At 40.6% G+C, this 21,456-nt stretch overlaps 1 protein-coding gene across 3 annotated transcripts in view; it reads right to left on the bottom strand.

Moving 5' to 3' along the window:
• Positions 1-19,297, bottom strand: part of BCKDHB (branched chain keto acid dehydrogenase E1 subunit beta) — a 209,550-nt gene extending 190,253 nt beyond the window's left edge. For 2 of the 3 annotated variants that reach the window (XM_033103560.1, XM_033103561.1), the window contains exons 1-3: positions 19,024-19,280; positions 6,836-6,913; positions 5,042-5,110 (exon numbers count right to left, since the gene is read on the bottom strand). In XM_033103560.1, the coding sequence (XP_032959451.1) occupies positions 5,042-5,110; positions 6,836-6,913; positions 19,024-19,219 (343 nt within the window). In that variant the 5' untranslated portion in view covers positions 19,220-19,280. Of the gene's footprint in view, positions 1-5,041; positions 5,111-6,835; positions 6,914-19,023 lie in introns of all 3 variants that reach the window. The other variant, XM_033103559.1, reaches the window with a different exon arrangement.
• Between the last annotated feature and the right edge of the window lie 2,159 nt (positions 19,298-21,456).

Raw genomic sequence — 21,456 nt, 5'->3', positions numbered from 1 at the left:
GTGATAAAGCTGTCCAAGAAGAAATGATTAAGAATCTAAAGTGAGACCCCAGAGCAGCAAGAATGGAAAAAACAAGTCGTATTAAAGACAAACTATGAAGATAAAATTGTAGGACTCAATTGGATGTGGGGAATGAGAGAAAAGGAAGAGACTAGGATCTCCCCAGTTTCTGGCTTAGGTTACCCAATGGATGGTGATAGGTTCACCAAGATAGAAAATGTAACGGAGGCATGGATCTGCTGGGCAGATATAATGAATTCAGCTGAATTTGAAAATATAAGTGTGGAAATGCTGACTTTGAAGAGACTGGAACATTAAGGTGAAGATATATTGAGTATACAGATCGGAAGCTCAGGCCGGAGGTCTACACAGGAGACAAAAATTCGGAAGTCACTGATGTGTGAACAGTAGGTGACATGGATGAAATGCCCCCGACAGAATGGGTACAGTCAGCAGCAGAAGAGCACCATGGATGAGAACCTGAATGAGACAACCAACAGAAGACTCACTAGCTTAAATAAGCACATGGTATTCTAAGCATTGGCTCAGGCAAGATGGAATAGTGAAGGCTAGGAATTGCTCAGCAGCATAGCTACACCTGATAAAGACAAGGCAATAAAGCTGGGAAAAACAGAAGGCATCAGGAAAAGAAGACCAACTATGGGATGGCTTGACTCCATAAAAGAAGCCATAGGCTTGAGTCTCCAGGAGCTGAGCAGGGCTGCTGAGGACAGGACACTGGACATCATTCATTCACAGAATCACCAGGAGTCGGAGCGGACTCGTTGGCATGTAGCACACAAGTTACAAAACTATAATTCAACTTCTGGCTTCCAGTTTCACAGGTTAAGGAACTTGGAAGTTGCCACTTTGTCCTAACAACAAATCAAAAGCTAAACAGACGGAAAAATCTTCTTAGAGCCATAAGAGAGGGAGGACAAAGAGCAAACCACTACCCCCAAGATTGGAGAGACAGACCCAAGAATACAGGGAATCTCGACTTAAAGGAGTAGAGACCCAAGAGCTGAAACCACTGCAGGAACTAGTGCCAGGGAGGAAAACCTGAACTGCAATGACGAATTGCTGGAGGCTCAGTGTGGACAAGCCTGAGAATTAAACACTCCAGGGGAGCCAGTGATAGTGGGACCCCACAAATTCGGGAGGCTTACCTGCAGGCGTTCAACTAGGCTCCCATAGGAAACATCAGAGAAAAACACTTCTCAGCACGGGAAACAGACGAGCACTGGAAATACTTAAAACTCGCCAGAGCACACCCTTCTTAAAGTCTGCCCTCAGGTGAAACTTGTTAACCAGAGCCTAGCCTGCTGGGTATTATCAGAGCTAACTGACTCCGGGGAAGGGCAATAGCCAACTCCAGCCCACTCTAGCTATCCTGTCCCATCTCAGGGGGAAGACAAATGTGAGAAACACTTGTGAAGTGCACAGTCCAGAGGCACAGGCTCCCCAAAAGGCTGAGACCTAATCACAGGACTGTAGAAAGCCTCCCCCACACACACCTCCCCACCCCATCCCTAACTGCCTATTTTCAGCAGTTCCTTTTACCCAGCGCATCACGTCTGGCTATGAAGAAAAAGTTACAAGGCATAACAAAACACAATTTGAGGAGACACAGTGTTCGGATTGAGTCCGAGGTGTTCCCAGATTTGGGCCTGAGAAGATGCAAGTGCAAAGAACATACCAGGAGGCTGAGGGGGAGACATAGGTTTATTGAGGCTTACGGACCAGGGAGAGTCTCCGGTGGCAGCCGGAAGGGTAGTGATCTGCCCGCAGGCAGGGAAGAAGCAAGGTTATATAGGCACAGCAAAACAAAGAGCATTCCACGGGAGAAACCCTCTGGAAGGCTGCTGTCACGCACACAGTGTCCCAAGAAGGCGGGACACTGTCCTTTCAGATGCCTGCCTGCTCACCTGATTGTGGGCCAGGTCCCTCCACAGAGCAAGCACCAGAACCACACAGTGTAAGGACATTGGAACTATCAGACCAGGAATTTAAAACAACTGTAACTAATATGCTAAGAGCTCGAATGGATAAAGGAGACAGGATGCAAAAACAGAAGGGCAATGTAAGCGGAGGTGAAGATCCTAAAAAAAACCAGAAAGTATAATTCTATGTTTTAAATATTAGGTAATATTTACAAATATATTCAAATATAGTCTAGAAGTGTCTAAACCCAGATATGTATAGAGGTTTTTCTCTAGGTTAGCTCTGGAAGTACAGGCAATTTTTTATTTCCTTTCTTATGCTTTTCTATATTTTCCAAATGTTCTACAATGCATATGCATTACTTTTGAAATCAAATGTATAAGGTTTTTACATTTTTAAAAAAAAAAAAGATCTAAAGTTGATAGGAGTCTAAATTAGCTGGAACTAATTGAGATAGTTTGAGGTAGTTGAAATTGGCCCAACTATCTCAAACTCTAAACGGTTGCTAGATGATAGGGGAGATGCGGGAGAAAGTGAAGGGATCAGAAAGCACAAATTAGTAGTTACAATACTGTAACAGGGATATGAAAGAGAGTTTGAGGAATATAATCAATAACGTTGTAAAGATTATGTAGGGTGTCAGACGGGCACTTGTCTTATTAGGGAGACCACTTCATGGACAGTGTAGATGCCTGACCACTATGCTATATACACTTGAAGCTGAAGTTGAACAATATTGAATATCAACTATAATTAAATATAGAGAGAGAGAGACTCACGAGATGTGAGTACAGCACAGGGAATATAGTCAACAGAATTGTAACAGCTATATACATTGTCAGATGGGTAGTAGATGGGGATGTTATCACTTTGTGAGGGGTGTAAACTATTACATTGCTTTGTACACCAGAAGGGAGGGGAGGGGAGGGGAGGGGAGGGGAGGGAAGAAGAGGCGAGGTGAGGCGTGGCAAGGCTAGGAGGAAAAAAATAGACAGCTAGGCAAAAGCAAAGGGGCAGGACCCAGGAAATCAACCTGCTATAAAAGGAAGGGAAAAGAACTACCTGGGAATTCCTGTTAAGTGAGGTGGAACACACTATGGTTTCTTGGATTCAGAGGAGAGTAGAACAAAAAGAAAAAGGAAAAAAAATCTTAAAGATCCTCATCACTTACTCTGCTAGCACACAGGAGCTTTACAGGGCAGTGTCAAAGGTAAGAAAGGTAAATATCAATACCTCCCCCTAAATTTAACTGTTTTGCCAGATTAGATAAAACTGAGACAAGAAATAAATGGTCAAAAGCATCCTCAAGGCAGCCCTCAAAATAAGGGGTTGCAACATTCCTTACATAGAAAATCAGGAGTGAGAATGCTGGGATGGGCCAAAATGCATTCTGATAGTTTTAAGTCTGAGTCAAAGGAAATGAGTGAAAGCATGAGGCAGAAATCGACCTCAAGCCATCAGCTGGGATGAAACATGTAGAAGGGGAATGTGGGGGTGGCCTGTTAGCTCAGTTGGTTAGAGCACGGTGCTCTTAACAACAAGGTTGCCAGTTCGATCCCCACACTGGCCACTGTGAGCTGCACTCTTCACAAATGGATTGAAACAGCTACTTGACTTGGAGCTGATGGGTCCTGGAAAAACACACTTAAATAAATAAAAGTTTTAATAAAAGAAACTTCCTCTTTAAAAAAAAGAGAAGGGGAATGTGATCGTTCATTTTATGTGTCAACATGGCTTGACAACGGTACTCAGTTGTTTGGTCAAATGACAGTCTAGATATTGCTGTGAAGGTATGGTTTTTTACATGTGATTAACATTTAAATCAGTACACTTTCAGTAGAGGATTATCCCCTTCATAATGTGTATTGGCCTCATCTAATCACTTGCTTAAGAGAAAAGACAGGTTTCCCACACAATGAGAAATTCAGCTTCAAGACTGCAATATAAAAACCCTGTCTGGGTTTCCAGCCTGCTGACTTGACCTACAGATTTCAAACTTGTCAGCCCCCACAATAGTGTGAGTCAATTCCTTAAAAAAAAATCTATTACTCATTCCCTCTTTCTGTCTCTTTATAGGTATAGATATATAGATATATATATATACACACAAATAGAGAGTGAACAAAAAAAGGGGGTTTCTATGGAAAGTAACCTCACAGGGTGATCTGATCATAAATCCCTAACTGGGCAGGTCATGGTGGGTAGTCAGCCCCAGGTCTACAACTTCTTTAGCAAAAGGTTTATCTTTGCCGTAAGCAAGCCCAGTCCACTGTTTCATGCATCTAGATTAGCACACCTTTGAAATACCCTTTCAGAGACCCCAAGAAAGCACATAATCTTGTCAATTACTCTGTAATCTCATCCTCCATATTGCTTCCTCCCACCTTCATGTACTCTTTCTTACATTCCCTCCTTAATTTCAAATGCAAAAGAAGCTGCAAACTGTTATTCTCAGAAGCATTTATCTCAATCTGTTGAGATCTTGCTTCCAGGTGTATTCTCTTTTTGGTTCTAATAAATTTTTATGAACATTCTCTACAGGTTTGGACGTCTCTTATATCATGAATATATAGATACATATAATATAATATATTATATATATGTATACACACACACACACACATACACACACACACACACACACACATAGAAGGACATAGATATACAGATATATCCTAATGCTTCTATTTCTCTGGAGAACCCTGACTAATATAGGTAATAAAAGATGAAACCTATTAACAGAGACAAATAGGACAGAATCTTAAACTAGAAGCAATGGAATTAAAATTGGCTAAGGCAGGCAGCAATAAGATATCAAAGATTACTGGACATATGAATGACATAATAAACAACACATTTAATGAAGATTATTTTGGATAATACATGTACTATGAACTAGATCAGAGGGATACTACAGTTAGAGCACATTTGGAGAAAGACAGGCCAAAGAATTGTGTGGGTGGCTATGGAAATGAAAAGGAACCCATTTGTACAATAATGATATGGCCAACAATGTAACAGGCATAGTTTGTATTCTCAAGATCTCTAAGTAAAAGTGCTACAGGAATACTATTCATATATAAAGATATTCACTTACCATATTTGTCTCGCAAGCCAACAGTACATCTAAAGACTCCACCAAAGGCGACATCTTCACCAAATATTACTGAAAAACAATGTTTAAAAAAAAATTTTTATTTAGCAATCCCTAAATGATAGTAATAATGAGAAATAAGTAAGTTAAATGGTTCTATTTTAAATCAGAAAACAGAAATGGACCATAGATCCAAATCAAAGCTTCTCAATTCTGACATTGACATTGTGTACTGGATAATTCTTTTGGTGCAGCAGCCTGTCCTGTGCATTGTAGATATACAGCAGCATATCACATCTCTGATCTCTACCCAGTGGATGACAGTTGTCCCCCCCACACACAGTTGTGAGAGCCCAAAGTGTCTCCAGACATAAAGAGGGAGGATTAAAATCGCCCCCTTTGAGAAAGAACCACTGATCCAGAATCTAATCTTGTTTTAACATGAAGAATGAGGTCAGAGGATTAGTAAATTAACTTGCCAAGTCAAAAAGCAAGAGGCAGAACCATGACTCACACTCCAGGCTCCTGAGTCCCTAATCAATGGTTTGGGGGGATTTTTTTTTTATACATGGTATATTATACAATGAGAGTCAGCAACTGTTAGAGCTGAAGGCAAAACATGCCAAGCTGAGAGAATAGTCACAAATAGTTAAGTGACTTAGAATGTGTGAAACAAAAAGAAGGCAAGCATGATGGGAGAGTCAGCAAGGAAAAGAACAGTATAGGTACAAATTGTGAGGAGCTCTGAAGTAAGACAAGAAAAATAAAACAATGGAAATTCATAGTGCTAACTTCTAGTTACATTAATGCACCTAACGAGCTCTATGGATCCAAGGAGAATAACTCGCCCTTCTCTACTCATCTAGAGCAATCATTCTCAGACAGCATTCAAAGCAAAGCAGGGTCTAATTATCCATTAGTCTAGCTCTTACTTCCTCCTAAAAGATAACTTGTTTTTCACTAGATCTTAAACTAGGGATTCTCAAGTAGAAACCCAAGGTATTATATATATAACAGGGGTGCCAAAAAAATGTGTACAAGTGGACACTTGGGTCAATTTGCCCAAGCAGTAGTTCACCATAATCAGAAGAGTCTGGACGCTGATGGTAACCACTTTGAGCACCTCTTATAACTGCAGAAGTCAAATGTGATTTGTATTCATCTTATGTTATTGGTATATATTGACTATTACAATTTTAATACAGTTTTCCTTTCTTAAAATGTGTATACATTTTTTTGGCACCCTCTATATGTAGCACATATGCTGTATGTTTTCTAAATTTGCTGTATGTTTATATATGTATATATGAAGTAAAGCCAATCAAATTTAGAATACAGCTGTTTTTATATCAATAATTTAATTGGTAAAATAAAGGTTAAATTACTTATAAAGTTATTCCCCAAAAAAATCTTACAAGTTGACAATGAATCCTAAAGGGAAGTACTGAATCAAATCTTGATTTTATAAATATAAAGCTGAATGAAGTAGTATTTTCCATTTTTTTCTATATGCTAGGAGTACACAGTAAGTAATAATCCAGAAGATATTAATATCAGAACCACACATACTAACATGATGATGTTAGATATACATGAGAACTAACTTGCAATGAGTGGATCAAAAAACAAAAAAAAATGTGTTAATAATTTAATTATGTAATCATAATCATTTGGTCAGGTCTTTTATGCATTTAAGGTAGATATAATGTTAACCACTGAGCTCCAGACAAATATTTCCAACAAATCTTCCATGCTGAAGTAACATAGCCACCCCAATCAAGCAAAAAGGAAGTTCACCTGCAGTAGGATCTTTGGCCAGTGAGTTATCCAAGGCACTTGTTACTGCTTGGAAGAGATTCATTTTCTGAGTTTGCCCTGTGAAAACAATTTTTTTTTTTTTAAGTAACATTTCATACATTACAAAATATATAAAAATAACCCATTTCTTAACAGTTGATTACAACTTGATTAATCAAGGTACAAAGGTATAGAATATGTGAATTTATTGGATTATGTCCAATGATGATGGCTCTGTGGAAGATACAAAAGCAACACAGACTTCAAGAGTTTTACATATATTAAACAATTTATATATTTAAATATATTTACATATATTAAACAATTTTAAAAAGAGTACAAAAAAAGAAGGAATAGAATCAAATGACCAAATGTATATAGACAATAAATAAAAGCTTTGGAAAATCTGAAAAGGGAACCATCCCGAGTAAGAGTGGTCTAGGAAGATCCCCTAAAGGGGTGTTAGAAACATAAGCTATAAAAAATGCACATGACCGGTGGAATGTGTTAAATATGCCAATGAAAGCAAATGGTCATGGGCCATAAAACAATGAGGAAGGAACCACAAACTTTAGTACCCAGAACTGCTAGTATTTGGAGAATACTAGAATGCCATGCCCAACTAAGCGCATCAGACTTGGTTCTTCCTATTATCTTACTGCTCAAGTCAGAATCTCTGCAAGCCAACCTCTGTCTCCCTACATGTGTTATCGGGCGGGTTAAATGGAACAGTATATGTAAGCTCTTAGAACAACACCTACCACAGTGAGTGTTGAATAAATATTAGCTATTCATTGTTAGATTCTGGACTTTGTCTGTGTCCTTCATCTTGACCTGGGCATTATTCTAAAGGGAATAAAGCTTTATTTGATAAAGTTCCAGATGGTGAAATTCAGAAACATCATGACTTTAAAAGTATGATTGAAGCCTCAATGCTGCCCAGTGCCTGCAGTCCTCCTAAAGCTTTAGGTCAACTCCTCTCCAAAAGCACTTTTCAGAACGGAGAAAGGCTTCTGCCTGGATCTTCTCTGATCCACAGTCTTCAGACCCAGTCCTGATCTATATGCACTGATACTCACTTTAACCCATAGCCACGCTGACATCCAATCCCTTCAACACCTGCCGCTTACCCTCACCACTGCGCTATCTAACCTCTGGGCTGCTCAGTTGCCTGGTGTGTCCCAAAGCCAAGGGCTAATTCCCAGGGTGGGTCACAACAGCTGCTGCTATTGCCTCTGACCTTCTGCCGGTGAGACAGAGGTTGCTCTTTTCTCCTGGAGACCCATCTTCTTCCTAAGACTCCATGGCAAACTCTGACCTTTGACATCTTAAATCTTCCATTATCTACTGACAACCGGGCTACTGATTCTCTGTCTGCTCTGGCTTCAGACGTCTCTCTGGAGCCATAACACTGCTGAATGCCTAGGCTTCAAGTCTTGGCAATCCCCTCTCAGATCTGCCCTGCTGTCTTCTGTGCGCAGAATAAAGGCCTATTTCTACCCTTATTTCTGGTGGGGATCACAGGAATTTATTCAAGAAAATCACTTATGTTAGATCACTTATGTCAAAAGAAACACAATCACACATGTTCATGATCACGTCATAATTTATTTTTCTTTAGGCTACGGCTACATCACTTAATAGATATTTTCCTTAAATTCTTCTCCAGTCTATAAAAACTCTTTAAATTGTTTATTGGTGTCCAACATCAGATGTAATAGTTTAGGGTAAACCTTTTTCCCAACCACCATGACATTCATCGTCTTTCTCTTATTTCATATATTTCCTAAAGTAAGATTTTTGTCTATTAGGATTTTCATAATCAAGAACCTAGGGAGAAGGAAAATGCCTTAACATCTAATCTGGTATTTATGTCAGGTCTGCTGACCATTAGAATTAAAACTGAATGTCCCCGAGATATCTTATTTCACTACTGCTCAACAAATGTTCAGTAGACTTTAATAATAAAAATTACACAAAGTTAATATGAAAAGTATTGCCTGATAACCACAAAGAACTTACTCATATTGAAAATAATTTACAAGTAAGGGCATTTAAAGGTCCTATTTCCATGTGAGTGTATAAACTTTTACTCTTGAACACTTGTTTTCAAATAGATTCAAAATTTTAGGGTTCTGGATTAACTGTTATTCTACTAGATGCTTTTAAAAGTTTTAAATAACAATTTTTAATACAGTAACATCTACTTTTGATTCTTTTTAAAGTTACAGTATGACTTGTGGATTGGTCAGGAATAAATCACAAGTTATTCACAAGTAAGATCATTTTAAATATTTAATTTCCTTAAAATTACTTATTCTCCTGTAGATTACACCAAAGACCATTGATAAAATATGCCTGTATTCCCTCATGATAAGATAAGCACAATTGTAGCACGTCTAACCAAAGCTGTGCCACTGGGAAGACCTGAAAAAATAAAAAGTGGTCTATGAAAACCACTCAAAAATTATTAAACACAGCTGCCAAATCCTACAATTACCAGTGTTAATAAACGGCTGCTAAATTTCAAAACCAGACTGACAACTTTTCTTTTCAAGATTAAAAGTTGTAACAAAACAAACATAAAAGTATACACACAGCAGCACAATTACCCAAATCAAGGACACAAGCTAATGGGTACCCACTGGTAAAACTACTTTATGGTTGGACTTCAGCTGCTCACTTAAAATTGTCCTAAGTAGAGCATCATGAAAAACTATGTCGTCATCACTGCTGCAAAGATAAAGTGGATGTTGTTGAAATGTAAGGGGCACAATAGAACTTAGTACCAAGAGGGCAGGGATTCTGACCTGCTTTTGATCAGCGCTATGTGCTTGGTGCTTACGTCAGACATGTACTGTAGTAGGCACTCAATAAACATTTGTTGAATGAATGGCTCAACAAATAAATACATGCAGCTATTTCATTAAAGATAAAAAATACACAAAGCAAATTGTTAATCAACCCAGAGAAAGCAATGGGGTAGGAAAAAGGAGCTACCAATGTCACAATTCAAAGACGAACTTAGACTGCAGGCGAAATGGGACAGGGGAGAGGGGATATTGCAATAACAGTCTGATGGAGTTCACTTATTTTGAATAACTATTCAGTAGGAAGTAGTGTTGATGGGAGAGAGAAGCCTTCCAGAGCATTTGAGACAAAAGGGGTAAATGGGTCCCAAAGAGCAGTCTCCAGAAATAAATAAGGACGACAGCAGGACATGTCAAAAGTAAGTGTCTTTGTAGTTAAACCCTGAACAAATAAAAATACACAGCTATGATATGGAAAATTAGGGTCTACTTTCTGAAAACAAGTTTCTGCCAACACTTCTAGCACTGATCCTCCTCTGAGCTGCCTAGTCCTTGCTACAGACCTGTGTATTACATATAGCACTTCCTCATCGTATTCCTAAGGAACCATAGCATTTAGCACAATGCCTAACACATACATTACAATCAGTATATGCCTGTGGAAGCGTGATGATGATGAATGATTTCAGGGGCTTAATCTGGCATTGTGAAATGGAAAGATGCCTACGGAACTACCTATTCCCCCCAAAAAAAAACCTCCTCCACCCCTCCAGACACCCTATTCTCCAGGAATCCCTTTCCGTGTACCATGTATGAATTCTCTATCCCACTCTAATCCCTATTAAAGAGTGTCCCAACCTCAACTTTATAAAGCAAGTTTCAAGGAGAGTCAAAATATCAGGGACAGAACATTTTATATTAAAATGTAAATAAAGAATTGATAAACATAAATGCCTTTTTAAGGTGCCAATACATACTGCATATCCATGAACAGGAAGAAAGTAAACAATGCTAGGGCAGAGGTAGAATGAGGGAGTCACCAAAATAGGAGGTCCTAAGAAAGCCTGAAAGTTGAAGAGACTGTGGCTAGGGTCCCTGGGTTCTCCCTGTCAGGGCACTGGGTAACGTTGGTCAAGATATGACAAGCGATGGTACTTCCCTTCCTTTTTCTGGCTCCTTCTCTACTCCATCTCTAAATGGTTTTTAAACCCATCTACACGCTTGTGATTCCCAAATGGGTATCTGCAATCCAGATCTCTCCTCAGACCTCCTGACTTTTATATCCAATAGTCAGCCATTCCTTACTTGGGTGTCTTGGGCTTTTTTAACTCAACAAGCATAAAACTGAACACTTGAAGTCTATGCCCAAGATGCTACTTTCACATCTTAGCAAACAGCACTACCCTCCACGCAGGTGTCCAAGACAGAAAGCAAGGAGGCATCCTTAAATGTCTTCCTTTTATTCATTACTTGCATCCACTTCCAATCCATCACATCCTACTTCAAAATATATTACTTCCAAAATATAGCTTAAAATCCAGCACTACCATCTCCTATTTCCAGAATTCATCATCTCTTTCCTGTTCCAGAAAACTGCCTTAGTCAGCTCAGGTTACTATAACAAAATACCATAGATTTGGTGCCTTCAATAACAGAAATTTATTTCTCATTGTTCTTTGCAGAGGTTGAGAATTCCAGGACCAAAGTGAGTTCCTGCTGGTTTGCAAAAAAAGTGGTTTCCTGCTGGTTTCCTCTTCCTGGTTTGCAGAAGACCATTTTCTTGCTGTATCCTCATATTGTAGGGAAAGAGATAATCTCTCTGGGGTCTCTTCTTAGCTCCAATCCCATTCATGAGGGTTCCACCCTCATGACCTAATTACCTCCCAATGGTCCCACCCCCAAATACTCTCACATTGGGATTTGGGCTTTAACATCATTTGGGAGGGACACAAACATTCCTTCTGTAGTACTGCTTCCTCATTTGTACTTTTTCACACTTACCCCTCCAAGTCATTCGTCAATGCTGTAATGTGAGTCCTAAAAAGCAATTACTCCTTTGCTCAAAGTCCTTAAGAGCCTCTGACTGAACGTAGAATAAAGCTCCATCCTACATGTCCACTGGCCCTGCTTGATCTCTTCGCTGTCCACCTCTAGTCCCATTCTGCATGACTGTCCCCAAAGCTCACCACTCGAGTGTTCTCTCAGGTCTACCAAACCAAGATCCCTGCCACCTCAGTACGGTCACACATGCCAATCCCTCTGCCTGGCACCCACTTCACACCTCCGTGAATACTCCTTTCTGATCCCTTTTAGAGCTTGGTTCAATGTTACTTCTTCTTAGGGGCCAGTCACATCTCTACCACCCTCCTTCCATCAGGTCGTGTATTGCAATTAGGATTGATTTAAGTAGGCATTTACTTGCTATTTTTCACCCATCTCCTTCACTAGAATTCAAATTCCCTGAGGAGAGGCCCATCTCCATATCCCTAAGCACCTAGCAAAGTTTGGCATCCAGGAGAAAACAAGATGCATCGAATGAATGAATAAACAAACCTACACATATATACAATGCCTGAAATCAGCAGCAGGGAGAGGCCCAGATGTGCTGTTCCTGGAGAACAACATGGGGTAACGAAGGGAGCAAAGACACGGGTACGGCAGGCCTGGCCTGGAATCTGGGATGCTATTTACACACTGTGTGACTTTGGGAAATGTTGTCATGCGCAGCCTAACCATCTGTCCCATCGTGCTACCCCGAAAGAAAGAAGAGTCTGTGAGATTGATCCTTTCAGGGACTTTGTTTCACCTTTGTGCTTACACCTTATGTCTCCCTGTTTGGCCCCAAAAGATGGCTGGATAGCCAATGATGGGTAAGATTCCCCACGGGGGGAATGACCTAAGCCAGGCACAGTTGTGTGGGGACCACCTGGAGAACTCATGGGATCAACAGAGGTGGGCACAGCCCCCCACCGTCCCCCGTCTAAGGAGAATTTCTGCCTATGTGGCTATATTCCTTCCCACAACCTGCTTGGGAAGTGATTCAATGACGTGATAACATCAGTTTTCCTTCTATTCTTATCAATAAGTTTCAGCATAAAGGTTTTGTCCCTGGGGAGGCACATACCACAATTATTAAGATATCCTGGGACTTTCGATTCCAGCTGCTTGCAGGCACGGGTGATTGGTTTGAATCAGTTTTCTGGTATGATGTATGAGACTCAGAGACAGTGGAGAAAACAATGCTACTTCCTGTGTGTACATCAGTAAAGGCCACAAGGTGGCCCAATTCAGGGTTCTCAGTCTTTGAGGCTGTGAGACCCTTGGCCCCTATTGCACAAATTTCTTGATTTCTGTTTCTTTTTTTAACCCTTTGCCGCCTCTTCTCATTCTCACTGCCCGTGTTACGCTGGATGAGACAAGGAAAGATACTTAACTGTTGACATTCAGCTTGCTCCTCTCTAAAACAGGGATAATATCTAATGTATAGGGCAATTGTGAGAATTCAGTGAGGTAGTTACTATCAAATGTCTACCACTTATTTTTTTTTTTTTCTTCTATCATCTTATTTTTTTTTTTTTTTTTTTTTTTTTAGTGTTTGTATTTCCTTTTTTTTTTTTTTTTATTTTTTTTATTTATTGGGGTGACAATTGTTAGTAGAATTACATAGATTTCAGTTGTGCAATTCTGAATCACATCATCCATAAATCACACTGTGTGTTCACCACCCAGAGTCAGCTCCCCTTCCATCACCGTACATTTGATCCCCCTCACCCTCATCCCCCACCCCCCAACCCCCTTACGCTCTGGTAACCACCAAATTACGTTCCCCAGATTAATTTTCAAACCCCGTGGCCATCCTGTGGTCACCGACTGCCCTCCAATCCCCTCACCCTCCCCCCCACATACCACTTATTGACCATCTGTTCTGTGCTGCTTCTCTTCCATTTCCCCTAGTTAGGGAGACCAAGTCCAGTATAACAGGCACCAGTAATCATAAGGATTACCTCTTTGAGTCCCCCTCTGAGGCAATACAGATGAAGAAAGCTTCTGAAGACTGACAAACTTGGGCAACGTCACAATGAAAAGCTGGAAAGTGAGGGTTCAGCTTTCGGCATGTCCAACTAAAGAAACCCACCCAACTCTTAGCTTCTTTCCAATATTGCCTCTAGAACGTTGCAGTCTTCCACAACGATGGCAAAAATGGGATTAGGAAAACTATGAATCAAGTTCTCAGATTATAAATTAAATAGAGAAGAAACTTGAAGTTGGGTAAATCACAATGAAAGACAAGGACTGCAGTGTCTACTCAAATGAGATCCAAAAACAGCAGCAGATTTGGGGAAAGCCAGGTTTGAGGTAGAGTTAAGAGGGAGCCACGTGTTATGTGTAGAAAGTGAAGCATGTACAAAAGATGCAAAGGCAGAATTGCAGAGTGCTTAGAAGAATGGCCTCTTGAAGCCAGACTGAGCCAGACAACTCAAAAAGGAAGCTTGGCTCTACTTCTTACAAGTGGGATGACCTAGGGAAGTTGAAATGTCAAAAAAAATAGAACTTTAACCTCTTTGTGTCTGTTACTTCATCTGTAAAACATGGATCATAATAAAATGTCTATCACAGCACTGTTATTATATATGAGGATTAAATGAACTGATACATTTGAGGCACTCAGAATAGTGTCTGGCACTTGATGGACACTGATAAGTCTCGATCATTATCATCATTCTGTGGGGTACGACGGAAAGGTCTGGGTGAGCAGTAATAAAGTGAGTGAGAACAAGGAAATACAGAGTTGGAAGAGAAAAGAGGAAGGATACACATTTGAGACAATTCTGAGTAAGACTGGGGAAAAGCGACATGGAGAGAACTCCCTAGTCTCAAGGGTTCCCAAGTTTGACATAGTTGTTTTGGTGCCAGATTAGCACTCAGACTAGCCCTCCTCATAGTGCTGTATTCCACAAACACATGCTATAGGCTGAATGTCTATGTCTCCCCAAATTTCTATGTTGAAACTAATCCCTAATGTACGGTGTTAGGAGGTGGGGCCTTTGGGAGGTGATTAGGTCATGAGGGCACAGCACTCATGAATGGGATTAGAGCCCTTGTAAAAGAGATCTCAAAGAGCTCTCTCACCCCTTCCACAATGTGAGTGCACAGTGAGAAGGGGCAGTCTGAGAACAAGGGAGCTCACCAGACACAAACCTGCCAATGCCTCGATCCTAGACTCCCCAGCTTCCAGACTGTGAAAAATAAATTTGTTGCTTGTAAGCCACCCAGTCTATAGTATTCTTGTTATAGTAGCCAAACAGACTAAGACATCAAGTCAACAAATCAAAAATCTAAGTCATCCCCAATCTCCCTCCGAAAACATGCTTCTCCTCCAGCATTCCTCATTTGTATCAGAGATACCACTTCTCTTATCATCCTTTTAGCCTCCCATGCTGAAAATGTCAAGTCACCTTTGACACCCCTTTCCCTCACCCCCCACAGTGCCAAATCTGGTCAATTCCTCCAAAACATACAATTCCCACTGGCACTCTCCAAGTTCAAACAATGATATCCCCTAATGTGGACAGTTACAATATCCTTCTGACTGATTTCTCTGCCACCTTCCCTTCCCCTCAATGATCCACTCTATAAACTTTCCTAATCGTATAATATGGGCACATCTCAAGTCACTTTCTTGCCTAAAAACATTCGATGGCCCTCCGCAGTCCAGAGAACGAAGTCTAAACTTAACTGTAATTCATCCAGCACAGGTAGGCTATATTGGAGATATTCGATCTTTGCTCTCCCCCAACTTTTATTCTGGCTCCCGAGGCCTCCATCAGCCTTTCCAAACTTATTTCCTACCCGTCATCCTTTTCCTCCAAACTCATTATTTTCCATTCCTCATATTAAGCCCCCGCTTTCTAACCTCTCCCCTCATGTTCTGTTCCCTACAATCTCCAATACCGGAAAGAGGACTCCCCAGTCTACCCCTCCTTTGGTCTTGGCAGTCACCTATTTCCCCCTACTCAGCATATCCCAACCACAGCGGCCTTCTCAGTCACACAGCACAGGCTCCCTCCGCTTCAGGGCCCCTGCCCTTGTCTGGCCTAGTTTCTTCCTGGAAAACTGTTCCACGCTGATCTTTGTAGGGGTGATTCCTTTGTCATTCCTCACAATGGGGCTTAAATGTCACCTCCTCAGAGTGGACCCTAACTACCACTCTATTTTAACTAATCCTTTTCATGTGTCAAAATAACCAAAATAAAAGAATGAAAATACTCTGTAGCACCTATGAAAGGCAGAAAGCTAATATCATCATTAATATCTTTATTACAAAAAACGGTAGTGTACAAAACGACAGTTGACCCTTGAACTGCATGGGTCCACTTAGACGTCAATTTTTTTCAATAAATACAGCCGGCCCTTTGTATCCTCCAGTTTTGCATTCGTGGATTCAACCAACCGCAGAGAGAAAACATTGTTTTTGTATTTCCAACCATGGATCCAAAATGCTGTTAAATAATGTGTGTGTGCACGTACAATTCTGACACTAATTCCAATGTGGGTGTGTTTTTAACACACTACCGAGCAATTCTGTGATACCAGCTGGGTGTCCTACAATTCAACTCAATTCTATGACTATCTACCTAGAGGTTACATCAGATTCCAGAGCTTAAGGGCTCAGTCCCACAAAACTGCCCCCTCCCCCAAATTCAGATGACAATCATAAGTTCAGGTTGTCACCTGTGCTTCTGATTAACCAGCTAAAGATCACAGTTTCCCACAACCCCCTCCTTGGGTTCAATTAATTTGCTAAACCAGCTCCCAGAACTCAGAGAAACATTTTACTTACTAGATTGCAGGATATAACTCAGGCACAGCCAGAAAGAAGAGATGCATAGGGTATTGTGTGAGGGGTGAGGAGCTTCCATGCTCTCTGAGCACACCATTCTCCCAGAATCTCCACCTGTTCACCAACCCAGAAGCTCTCTGCGTCCTGTCCTTTTGGGTTTTTACGGAAGCTTCTGTAAATGGGCGTGATGATTAAACCATGGGCCAGTGGTAATTTTATTCAATCTCCAGTCCCCTTCCCCTCCTCCGAGGTCAGGGAGACGGAATTAAAAGTTCCAACCTTCTAATCAAAGGGTTGGTTCTTCCACAGACTAAGCTCCCATCCTTAAGTGATTTAGGAACTTTCAAAAATCAACATTAACATAACAAAAGATACTTTTATTGCTCCTTTCACAGGAAATTTCAAGGGTTTTAGGAGCTCTGCCAGAATTGAAACAAAAACCAAATATGTATTTTTTTATTATGAATCACATCACAGTACACCTGCGATTTTAGCATAACACCCATGGGAGTATAAACTGGTAATTTGAACTAAACAGTAAAAATCCATTGAAGTGTTTATATCTTTGAGTCAGAAATATCATCGCTGGAACTTTAACCTAAAGAAATAATCTCAGATACATAAAATATATGAAATGTTTCTATCTGCATTATTTGTAACACCGCAAAACTGTAACAACTAAAGCATAATGGCAATTAAAGTTTCCATTTATCTAGTGCTTCTTAGTTGTCAGAGACTGTGTTAAATACATCATACACATTATCCATATTTAGTCCTCATAACAATCTTCTGAAGTAGGTCTTATTATTAATCCCTTATTTATAAAGAAATCGAGACTTAAAGAGGATAAGGGATGAGTCCAAAGTTACAGAAGTAAGGCCAAGACTGAACCTAGGACAATCTAATTCTAGGGCAAGATTTTAATCCCTCAATTATAAGTGTGTACTCCACAGAACATGTCTTCTAAAGAAGGTTATAAAAACTATATAACAATATGGGAAAATGTTTCTCATTAAATAATGCAGATTATATTTGTATTAAAACTACAAATATTTAACTCCACTACTTTTATTAGTAGAATAATTTAATTCCACTAAACTAGAAGGAAATACCTGGAAGGATACACCTCAAAATGTTAGCAATCTTTACAATAATGGGTGGTGAGATTACTTGCTTTTTTTTTCCTTTTTCTACTGTCCAAATTATCTATGATGTTTTTATTTCTATAACAAGAATAAACATTAAAACATGATTATCATTGTACTCAAATTTTAGCAACTTAACAATTACATAAGGGGGTTAATAAGGCCTACACTCAATTTGTCAAGTACTGGGCTAAAGTTTCTTTGCTCTGAAGACAGAATTCGAGGTTCGTGGTGAGAAAAAAATTGCTACTATTCATCTTTATGGTATCTACTGTTTCACAAAACTGGGACACCTCTTTGCAAATTTTTTCTACATGCATTTTAGCACATTGTTTAGAATAGAAGCTCTGGAATCTGAATAATTCCAAAGTTGAAGCTACCACTAACTTACCCATGTAACCTTGGACAAACTATCTCAAGACCTCAGTTAACCTAACTGAAAAATGGGAATGAAAACATTGTTGACATCTTTAAGTTTGTCGTAAGCATTAAATGAGATGAGAATGTAAATTTCTGAGCACAGTGCCTGCCCCAGGTAACCACTCAATAAATATTCATTCTTATTATTCACAAGTAAAGACAAACTTCAGCTCTAGCATGTAAGAATTTATTAGATAAGGAAAAGGCAACGGTTTTCTTATTGTTTCCAATGTTCTGATGATGGCACCGGATCTTTTGGAGATTACATAAAACTCGCAGAAAAAAATTGTAAAAGTCACACAACTGTCATACTCTGAGGTGTGTTACATGTCCTTCTTACCGTTAGAAGCAGGAGATGGCTTCTTCCTCCTTTCACCTACATCGATTACACCTCCTTGGCTAAGTGGCAACCTACCCCAGCACAAGCTCAGTACTAGGCTTACATAGGAAGCCTGGACTCTCCCATCTCTAGGAAGAACCTATTCTGTGACCTTGGGAAAATCAATTCAGTTACTTACTTCCTCCGTTTTCTCTTACCTGCCAAAGGAGGGGAAAAAATATTTCATTTATATACCGCTGCCAATAGTTAGTGGCCCACCCCTAGGCAAGCTGGGACACCACCACCTAAAGCCAGGGTTGGGAAAACAAGGATGGAGAAAGTGAGGCGTTCCCTAGGAACCACCCCTCCACCTCAAGCCCTTCCAAAACGCAGTGTGTCCTCCCACCCATCTCGAGGGTGTCCACGGGCTGCCTCTCAACGGTTGGAACGGTCACCAAAACAGAGCGAGGAGGAAACCACAGTCAGACCCTAAGGTAGGATGAGGCTCCAAAGAGCAGGGCAGGGATTATTCCGGGATGCACGATCTGCCTGTCTGCCCCTACCCCGGACCTAGAGGGTGGCACTCCTTGAGCGTGCCCGCCCGCCAGGGAGTCTGAGTTGCAGCGGGACCAAAAAGGCAGGTCCTAGCTCACCGTACTCCATGGGCTCCGGGTCAGGCTGGAAAGTGAAGTGAGCCACCTGCCGCCTCTGGGCCGCATCCCTGCCGGCAGAGGTGGGCTGCAGGAAGCCCCGCAGCAGCCCCGCACCACGCAGCCGACGCCAATGTCCCCCGGCCCTGGCAGCACGGAGCCGCAACAGCCAGCCAGCAGTCGCCACTACAGCAGCCATCCCTACTCGCCGCCGGGGTTTGCAAGCTGCGCCGCCGCACAGTGCCTTCAGGGAGGGCGGAACACCAAGGCAGCTTCCTCATTGGCTGGGCCGAAGGGGCGGTCCCGTGAACTAGAACCAAGCGAGCTCCGAATTCAGGGGTGGGAAAGGCGACCAAAAGGGCCTAGCGGGGTTTGCCCGTCGTGCGCATGCGGAAGAGGATCTGGGGCGTGTGCGAGTGGGCCGGTGAGCTCCAATGAGATTGATCCTAGGGGTGGAGCCTCCCCAAAGTCGGCGGCGCGTGCCCGGGACCGGCGCGGTTCTGCAGTGTTTCACACCATCCCTGCATTTGTTCTTTTCTAATGTCATTTACATTGTCAACTCCGACGGCTTTTTCATGTTAAGATTTATACTGTCTTTTGACATGTAACCCTTTTTTTTATCCTCTCCTGTTCTATATCCTATAAGTAAGGGATGGAACAGTTGCTGATTGGCATTGGTTTATTGGTTTTGAGTTTCAGAAAACTTCGGGAACCCCTGCTCAAATCCTCTGCTCTTTATTCAAATCCTCCTTGACTGATTAACAAGTCTGTATAGATTTTGATTGATTTTGTTCTGAATTTAAATGAGAGTGAAAGAGGAAAACTTAGGTTTCAACCTGCAAATCTCCTTGTTAGGAATTGGGTGCATTTTTGCTCAGGTGCAGTGAAAATGACTTGACTGGTTTACTCTAATTAGCTTAGAAATCTTGAGAATTTGAGTCATTATATTTACATTTAAAGTAATCCACTTTGTAAATTTCTTTTTAAAAATCCAAATGTTTCAAAGGATACCTTCTTTGTCCATGAATTTACAAATCAGAGTAAAATGTGAAAGGACAAGTGTGAAGTGTTTCCATCAGATGAAGCTAGGAGGTTGGGAAAGGACAGGCCCAAAATTTTGAAGGTCTTCATATGCTGATGTAAGAAGTTTGAACCTCTGACAGTAGGCCGTCAGGAACAACAATGAACACCAACAGATTTGTCTGCCCAGCAAGTCATTTTTTTTTTTTTTTTTGAGATTTTCCCCTAGTCCCCACCACATCATCTACCTGGTAACCATGGAAATGTCTATGCTTTGAAGTGGGATCCACCTTGGCCACATTTCATTAATACTAAGTTGGGAAACTGTCATTTTCTGGGAATTTTGGAAGTGTAATTTAAAAAGATAGGCAACGTTGCTGTTCATTCTTCAAAATGACACCTGGCTCACTGTCACTCACCTTCACTACCTGTACAACCTGTACCTCTTTGGACTCAGCTCACTTTTGAACTCTTACATAACAACATATTTTGTAGTGTTTTATCCTTACATGCTGTTACCTGCGACCATTCAAACTCCACCAGAGTCATCGAGGAGGCAAAGGAATTTTGAATTTTATAATAGATTTTAAAGCTAATGGCAGGTATGGTAATTGGAGAAAAGAGTTAGAGTTTTAAAGACAGGTTTCTGAGTATTAATCCTCAAGAACCTGAATGACTTAGGGTACAAAATTTATGACTAAAATAAAAGATCAAAAAGAGCATGCTAATTTAAGAGCCAGCTTTTCCCACCTTCTATAGGGGTAGAGCCATAGAACACAAAGAACTGTAGGTGTCTTTCTTTGTAGATGAGCCTGGAAGATTATCACAGGGTCCTCAAACTCACCACCATGGCATAGCATTTGGAACAGCAAAATGTTTCCCTCATATGCCAAAAGAGATGCAGATATGGCATCAGGATGCAGGAAACTTGAGGAGGCCCAGCAGTCAGAATGATAAGGGACTTGTATCTGGAATACATTTTTGAAAAACCCTTAAACTTAACAATAAAAAGATAAATTACCCAGTTAACAAATAGGCAAAAACTCCCATTCATTGGTGGTGGTAATGCAAAATGGTACATTATCTTCCACCTTAGAAGATAGTTTAGCAGTTTCTTATAAAATTAAACACTCTTACTATATGATCCAACAATCTACTCCTTAATATTTACCTAAAGGAGTTAAAAACTTATGCCCACACGAACACCAGCTCACAAATGTTTATCACAGCTTTATTCATAATTGCCAAAATTTGCCAAAATTTGTCCTTTTTCAGTAGGTGATTTGATAAATAAACTGGTACATCCAGTTTATTTGATGTTAAAAAGAAATGATACAAAGTTATGAAAAAAATTAAATGGAGGAAGCTTAAATGCATATTACTAAGTGAAACAAGTCAATCTGAGAAAGCTACCTA

This window comes from Rhinolophus ferrumequinum, chromosome 3, assembly GCF_004115265.2.
Source record: "Rhinolophus ferrumequinum isolate MPI-CBG mRhiFer1 chromosome 3, mRhiFer1_v1.p, whole genome shotgun sequence".
Taxonomy (NCBI): domain Eukaryota; kingdom Metazoa; phylum Chordata; class Mammalia; order Chiroptera; family Rhinolophidae; genus Rhinolophus; species Rhinolophus ferrumequinum.
This window is presented reverse-complemented; position numbering and strand designations above follow the sequence as displayed.